Below are 8,345 nucleotides of genomic sequence, written 5' to 3' on the forward strand. Positions count from 1 at the left end.
GTGATTCATGACACAAATTCAAGCGGGATCAAATCATTAATTATTTGTCTCTCTTCATTCACTACCATACAAAGTTTTCTTGAAATAAGGTCCCATGGCAAAAAAACAGAAGGGGCGTGACTTCGGCTCTCTATTTTACAAAGTGGGGGGGCATGGAGTTGTAGTAAAGTAGTTGCAAAGCTGCATGATGTCTGTTGTGGCTCTGGAGGAGCTTCGTCTGAGAAAGAAAACCCTGACGATGTCGCAGTGATGTCATCTGGGTAATCAACCTGGGCTTGGAGACGACAAGTTTATACAAGACAGCATGCATGACGAATTGTGGACGTGAAGTTTACCAGGGAGACAGAGTGTCTAATTCAGAACAATCCTGAAGTGCATTATGGGAAATGTAGGGCTTGTTCCTCACAATCTACCTATCTCGGTCTCACCTGCTTCACTATTTTAATTCCTTTATTTAATCTGTCTCGCTCAAGTTCCCTTACTTTATGGAAGTGCAGTAACAAATCTTTGTCCCTTTAAATGCCTGAATGCACACAAACTTAGGCATTTAGTGTTCAGATTCACCTGTTGTTAAAGCTTTTACTGTCTTCACTCACCCGCACTTCCCAGGTGCACTTTGCGAGAGGACATTTTGTCTAAAACAAACTCTGGCCAGTGACACAACAAGCTCCACGGGTCAGGCTGTAGTGAGAGAGGTGAACTCATACAACACTTAACATTTCATTAGCCGTTTCCCCCCACACCCCACAAGCAGCTGAGACATTCCATAAACACTTGGTCTGCCAGCCAGCAGCACAGAGGGCCCTTTGAGTGGGACCACGGAGGGGAGCTGAGCCTGCAGGACCGGAGGGCTGAGGCCGAGCACGAGGGAGGATCACTGAGCCGAGGGAGGCCCGCAGGCTCATAAACATGCCAAAGATTTTCTTTCTATTAAAGTTTATCTATGGAAATGTGTATGTTAGTGTGTTGAGGAGCCAGTAGGACAATCTAGTGTGACCAGTCTCACATACTTTCTTAACAAGTGTTTTTGTTCTGTTTTCTGATAGGGAGGAACAAAAAGGCTATTCATGACTTTAACTGGGGAGCAGCTGGCGATGCCTGGCCTGGCGTACTGATGGCCTGCCAGCTTTTGACCACTTTACCAAGTACACTGCACAGAAGAACAGGTGTCTTACTTACACACACACACACACACACACACACACACACACACACAGAGGCAAACTTGGCTGCCATTGAGGGCTGCCAGCACTTCCTCCTGTAGGCCTACATTAACTCGAGGAAAGGGTGAGGCTGAATTCTTTAGCTTCCTTGACCGCTAAACCTCAGATGTTGATATCCAGGTACAATGATAGGTCTGTCTGGGCTTCCTTGAGGGACCTCAAATATTCATGAGTCTGCAATCAAGCGGGAGTGAGGACCTGCACCGGTGTGACTCCTGCTGAGGCAGCAAGTAGTACCAACCTCTGTACTGAGACCAAGACATTCAGACAGACTTCATCATCACCATTCAGACAGACACTTCCTATTAATGTCAAAGCCATCCCAGACAAGACCTGTCTACCTTCACAAACCATATCAGGCTGACTGAGTCTGGATGCATCCTAGAGGACAACCTCCTGAGTTTTGCAGAGGGGTTATGATTCAACTAATGTGAGATTTATTATTTCGCTTTCGGCTGGCTTCTTCTTCTATACCCTCTCACTGTAATACATTAACCATGAGACAGTCAACACAGTCAGACCCTTCCTCAACCACAGCACAAAGCTGCGGCCACAGGAATGTCAGTGTCGTGATGATAATTAATTATGGCAAAATAGACCCATCAGAGAGTTGGCCTCCTTAAAGGCCCACAGCTAATCAGCAGCTCTTCACAGCTAGGCTTGACAAATGGCCTAGATAACCAGAAACCAGGAGACAACACTTATTCTTCTATTCATAGAAAAAAAGTCCCTTGAGATGTGTTGATTTTAGACTGGCCATTTCACTGAGATTTCACACGCCGACGCAGCTGGGCAGCGACAGGACAAGTTTTCAGTTAGTAGGTGTTTCTAACGGTCAATCAGTCATTTTTCCCAGGCAGAGACAGACTGCCACCATGCCAGACACTAAAACACTCACCCAACAGCAGCCGGGACCACGTCAATTCTCTGTCTGCTGCAGCGTTCACATATTCCATGACAGAACTGAAACATACACACCGAATCTAACAGCGCAGAAAGCCTAATTTAGGTATAACAACTGACATGTGTCTTATACTGTACAGTTTTTGAAGCAGCTGAACAGCCACACAATGTTTAGCTAACTGAGGCACAAAGCGTCTTTACAACACTGAGATTAAGTTAGCTTTACTAGGCCAATTTAATAGATCTGAGTGAACGCTGCAGCGCTTTATGATAAATACAACAACAAAAAAAAAACTTTCCAACTGCTCCCTCAAAGTCACTAACCACAACAAAGAGCAGTTTATTGCAAAAACTTGCCTCCAACCGGCTCCCTGCCCGACGCCTAATCCTGCAACGTGCACAGTAATGTTATTACAACATCAGAAAATAAATCCAGACTCCTGCTAATCCACAAAGCAAGGCCCACATGAGACAGCTGTGCCATTATGTCAGCAACAAGTCTCCTCTGGACAAAAGCTGCACCTCAGTGCCCGGCAGCATGGTCACTTTAAACAGAAGGTGTCAGGACACTGTACATTAAAAGGGGAACTCCACTGATTTCACACTTGAAAGGTCAGTTTGCTGGTCATGGGATGAACTACTTGGCCTGTGAAAGCAGCTCATGAGATGAGAGTGAAAAAAATATGTATGGTAGCGAATGAAGAGAGTGTGCCATGATCTACACGTATGATGTTTGTCAATTTAAAGGATAATTTTCCAAGTCAGGAAAGTCTCAGTTTGTCATAAAACTGATGAAATATCAGACTGTGAAAATACGTCATTATAAAGACTAGTGACGTCGTCTCATTGAACGCTCACCAAAACCTGTAACTTAAACATTGTAGAGCTGCTCCTGTATATTAGCAGCTCACAAAAGTGACGAACTACCGCAGTAGTCAATATGACAGACTTATTGTGATTTTCACCTTTTTTAGTATCTTTTCTGTGCCGAGTTGCTATCCATGTTGGTGTTACTGACGTATATTGAGCAAGACGATGTAGTTCACTGAGCAGTTAAACCCCGAAACTAGATCATATTTGACTTAAATTACAACAAACTGCGACTTTATTGACTTAACAAATTAATCTTTTGAATAAAAACAATATTTTTTAGAAATAAGGTCCCATGGGGCAAACCGGAAAGGGTGTGACTTCAGCTCTCTATGTGCTGCAGATGTAAAAAATTGGAAATAATAGTGACTGTCCAGCTTACTTGCAAAAAAAGTCCATGTTATATTTAGGTAGTGTGGCCGAGAATCCAAGGCACATCCTTTTTTTTACTTAATGGATGCGCCTACATGTTTCGTCTCAAAGAGTCTTCATTAGGGCATCAAAATAATAATAAAAACACATTCATAATCCTCCTTTTAGATTTAAACCCCAACAACTGAGACTTTTCTTCAGATGGAGTTGAAAGCATTGGAATAACCTAGTAAGTGGACCTTAAGTTAACGTTTTCTATGCAAGATGTATAATGTCTTCTCTTGAGGAGCTTTGTCAAGTGTGAGAAAAAAATCCTCCCTGATGATGTCATAGTGATGTCATCAGGGTAATCGGCTTGGGCTCGGAGACTACACGTTTATCAAATCTTCAGCTTGGGTTACAAACCGGGGGCATGGAGCTTGAGAGATGTAAGCCTTCACCAGATGAGAAGGATTGGTATGGGTGGCATTGTGGGAAATGTAGGCTCTCTAGTTTTTGGGACTAAATCAGGATATTTTGGCCTCTGCAGTATAAATTTTGACCATTCTTTTTTTAATCTGTCTCTTGCAAGTCGCCCAACTTTATGAAAGTGTAACACTAAAATCATTGGACTGCAGTTTTATATTCAAATGAAAACAGGTTTTCTCTCTCGTGTTTTTCAAGCAATGTACTCTCCATCATGAATGTGAGACCCTAACCTTAAATACAAGGAGCCATGAGAGTGAGAAAAACACATCCTTACAGTATGCTAACATTGCTGCGCAACAAATGGCACAGTGGAATGACCCTGGTCAAATGGATTTGGACATTTCAGTCATCCGAGCAGCGTGCTAGCTTACACTTCATGCTGATTATATCACAGACTATCTGCTTGTTCGTCACATGCTTTGTGTCAAAGAGCTTTGGACTAGATCACCTTATATAACAACACACTATTCTGCTCATCTGCTTAATCTGACCCATGCTGGATAACACTTTTTTTGAGGGGGTAGAGGCAGACAATTTTCCGGCTCCAATCCTAATACTTGCTCTGTATCCCAATCCCTCTTTGGCCTCCACCAGCAACAATGTGTGTCCTCGTGTGTCATTCACGTTTGACAAACGTTCTCACAGAGGAACACTCCCTCCCACCTCTCCTTCTGTCCTTGGCATTACTAAATTGCCCAGACCACTCTCCTTATCCCACTTAACATTGTTATATTGTTAACATGTCAATACTCTTGCTCAATGAGTGATTCTCCTATTGTGTTCACGCATAACAACAGGAAACACTGATGGCAGGCGCTTTGATTGGAAGCCACATGACACACTTTAAGGCCCTCGATCCTCTTTTTTTGAGTGAGTTGTCAGGGCTTTTTCCTACCCGCATCCCGTAACAAAGAGCCTCCCTAAATTTATCACGCTAGACAAACCCCTTTAAGTTAATTACTCTGCACCAAGGACAACAACACTGATGTGTGGTGACACGAAAACACTCCGGGTGGACAGGGCTGAGCAAGCGACTGGGAAGCCTGGGGGCAGCCGCTGTCTCAGTCAGAGCATCTCTGTGAGAGTGCTGCAGCACTCAGCGGGCAAAGAGCAGAAGGGGGTGAAAAAGAGAGGGCAGGCCTGCTTACAAAGGGTAAAGAAAACAGTCCTGAAAGAGCTGCAATACCACTGGGTTACTGTTAAGAATCAGTGTATGTAGAGTCCACCATGGACTTCATGGCTCCATGACTTTTTACAGGTTCCAACCTGGTGAAAACCTGTTTAGTCCTCTTTGTTAAGAAGTTAATTACGTTAACTGGAATAGGTCAACATTCCTGACACACTCAATATGAATAAAGGCTGCGAGGAGATAAAAGAAAATTCTCATTAACGAGACGAGAAGATGAATTCTATCAGACCTGGCCTCTTTTTTTGTAGGCCACTTCAATCATAACAGCTCAGCTCCACCAGCTGAAGCCCGTGAAACTGACAAAAAACACAACAAGAAATGTGTTAAAAAAATAAAGTGCATCATAATCCTGGCTCCAGACAACATTTTAAGATGGATTTAGTGTATGAGGACTTCATTAAAAAGATTGCAAGTGCATTTTACTCATCGGTGATTTACTCTGGATGAAGTCCAGCCAGGGAGCAGACATCTTTCAGACAGTTATTAGAGAGGGCCGTTAATGTGCTTTTTAATGCTTTATCGTCTAGACGCATTAGAATAATTTTCTGTTTCTAATCCTGAAAAAGAAACGTTCAAGGATCATCTGTGTTGTGCATTGTGTATTGGGGACCTACCCAGATCTCCTTGAAGACTGTTGTCATGAGAGGTCCTGCTGGATGTGGTGGAGTCCCCATCACTGGGCCAGATCTGGCCCGTTTTACGGACCCCAATGATGGAGGCATCAGACACCATCACCTGCTGCTTCAGACGTTTCTGAGACAGAGGTGTGGGTGGACTGCTGCTGTCAAAGGAGTGCTGGGAGGGTGAGCGGCTTTTCTCCCTGTACATCTGATAGGTGGTGGGGCTGGGAGACACATGGCTCGACTGGCCTGAGGAGAAGTCCTCCTCGCTGGATGTTAAGTTCTCGTTGGAGCTGCAGTCTGGTGTGTAGCCTCCTCCTACGTCATCAAAGTTGCCAGGAGAGTAGGAGCGTCTTGGCCAGGTGAGGTGCGCATCCTCCTCTATACTGTGGTCCCTAATGTTGATGACTCGAGTGTCCCCTTCAGCCATCATCCCCCCAACATACACACTGGTGTAAGGTTGGCACTCTGCTGGCTGCTGCTCAGACTTTCCCCCAGTGGAACGAATCATACCGTCTTTCAGGAAGTGTGGGTTGGCCTCAGCGTCATCATATGACCCATTGTAGCGGCAGTTCCCCTCAGTGGATGGGCCTCTCTGAACAGCCTTGTTGATGTCCCCTGTGGCAGCTGACAGGTTCCCTGGGAGGGAGTGTAGGGACCTCTTGCGCTCCATCTGCATGGCCTGACAGCCCAGGGTGCTGATCTTGTCTGAGACCTCCCTGTCGTTCACTTTGACCAGCCCTCGCTCATGATGGTACTCCACGTTCACATAGAACGGTTTCTCCTGGCCGCCCATCACAGATAACCCTCTGCCATCGCCACCTGTGTGAGAGTTGGCTCTCCTGATGCGCTCAAAGTTGGATCTCAGAGCTGCCACTGAGCCCGTTCCCAGTGGGAAGTCAGGAATCTCTGACTCCTGGCGGACGGGTGACACCCCACCCTTCTGTTTGGCCGGGGATGCGCCATCCACCTCTCCCTCAGGATGTGGTTTACATCTGGCTGTCTTGCCAGGCCCTCTCAGCTGCTGCTCCTCAACTGATGTCTCATCTGTGTGGGACCTCTGGCTGTCCTGGCTGTCTCCGTCACTCATCTGGGGCATCCTTTTGAATCCCCATCGCTGCCCATCATAAGACTTCCTCTCTTTTGCAAGCAGAGTCTGCAGGTAGATCATCCGAAAGCGCTCCTTGTTCACTTCCTTCTCTAAGTGCCTGATAGATGTCTTGCATTTGTCCAGCTCCTGTTCAATATCCCCCATTGAGTTCAGGTCCATGGAAGGAGGGTCAGACTCTGGGAACTGGGCTCTCCATGCCTCCACAAACCCCACAGGTTCAACCATTGTTACTACTCTGACATAAACTACTCAATCAACTAACAACACAGACATACATGTCTAAAGCATCAACTGGAACTAAGTGTTTACAACGGAAAGCTCCCATAGTGCTGAAGTACAGAAAGGAAAAGTGTTCCTCAGAGTACAGGAAGGATCCACTTTACAGGGTCAGAAAACCTGCTAGTCTGAAGTCTTTACTCACAAACACAAGAAGCAAATCCTACTTAGGCAAGATCCCTGGTCCGATCTCTTCATATAGTCCAAGAAACGTGAGTTTATCCCGATTCTCGCTCTTGTGCTCGTGTTTTCTCTGGAGATCCTCTGTCTCCCTCTGTGTTTGCTGTCAGACTGCCTCGCTGCTCTCTGGTGTTTTGGCTCTCCGTCAGCAGTGTCGGCAGAAAGAGGAGGGGCTACGTGGATGTGATTTAGGCTTACACTCCAAAAAGATTTAAAAACACAACAATGATTTATCAAAAAAATGCTGTTTCTGATCCAAAAACAGAGATCCCAGGTAAAGCTGATTACGACAAAATGGAAATTTAGCAGAGCATATGTTCCCGCGGAAATTAAGCTTAAAAAACACTATGAGGCTCTGATAGTGGAGATAAACTGACACTTTAACGGCATAAAACGCATTTTTTTCAGGAAGGTGTTGTCTTTAAGCTGTTTCAGTTCAGGTGGAAGAAGGAAAACGAGGTCCCGACGTTAAAAACAACCGTCCTTTGGCTGGTTGCTCAAACTCATCCTTAATTCATATTATTTTATAAGCGATACCAGCTAGCTTGTGTCCAGCCTTCGCTCTAACTATGTCTCTTTCTCACACAGCACACTTTTCTTGTCTTTTCAGTTATTTTCTGAGCACTCTACATAGTTTAATCCTAACAAAGTTCACTGAGTTGCAACCTGAAGCCGTGCCGTGTGAAAATGTCGCCATCTGACGGTTCAAAAGTTCAGACGACTTCTTCTTCTTCTTCTTCTTCGTCTACTACTTCTTCTTCTTGCAATGCCGCCACTTACTGTGTAATAGTGTAGTAGCTTCAGGGCTTCAAGTACCTCAGGTTACATTCAACAAAAAATAAATTAATTTAAAAAAATAAGTAAACAAAACTAAACAAACAAACAAAATGATATATACAATCTCAACCTGTATCTTTCAGGAGAACGAAGAGAGCCTTGTAACATTCCTCCATTTTGTCACTCATCCCTTTTCTGTTTGCTTTTTTCCCCACAAATGACCTGCTGCATTTCCTATTATTGTCCAGTGTGATTTTTATTTTTTAACAATCACAAATGTTTTATTTGATTTTTGAATGTGAAAACAAATACATGTATCTGGACAATTATATAGATTTTGTTCGACTTTCGTAAGC

At 44.5% G+C, this 8,345-nt stretch overlaps 1 protein-coding gene across 1 annotated transcript in view; it reads right to left on the reverse strand.

The window, feature by feature from the left end:
• Positions 1-8,199, reverse strand: part of LOC311261929 (breakpoint cluster region protein) — a 35,973-nt gene extending 27,774 nt beyond the window's left edge. The window contains exon 1 of the mRNA XM_084360943.1: positions 5,640-8,199. Coding sequence (XP_084217069.1) covers positions 5,640-6,981 — 1,342 coding nt within the window. The 5' untranslated portion in view covers positions 6,982-8,199. The remainder of the gene's footprint in view (positions 1-5,639) is intronic.
• Positions 8,200-8,345: the final 146 nt, after the last annotated feature.

This window comes from Pagrus pagrus (assembly GCF_965226575.1).
Source record: "Pagrus pagrus genome assembly, chromosome: 8".
Classification (NCBI taxonomy): Eukaryota; Metazoa; Chordata; class Actinopteri; order Spariformes; family Sparidae; genus Pagrus; species Pagrus pagrus.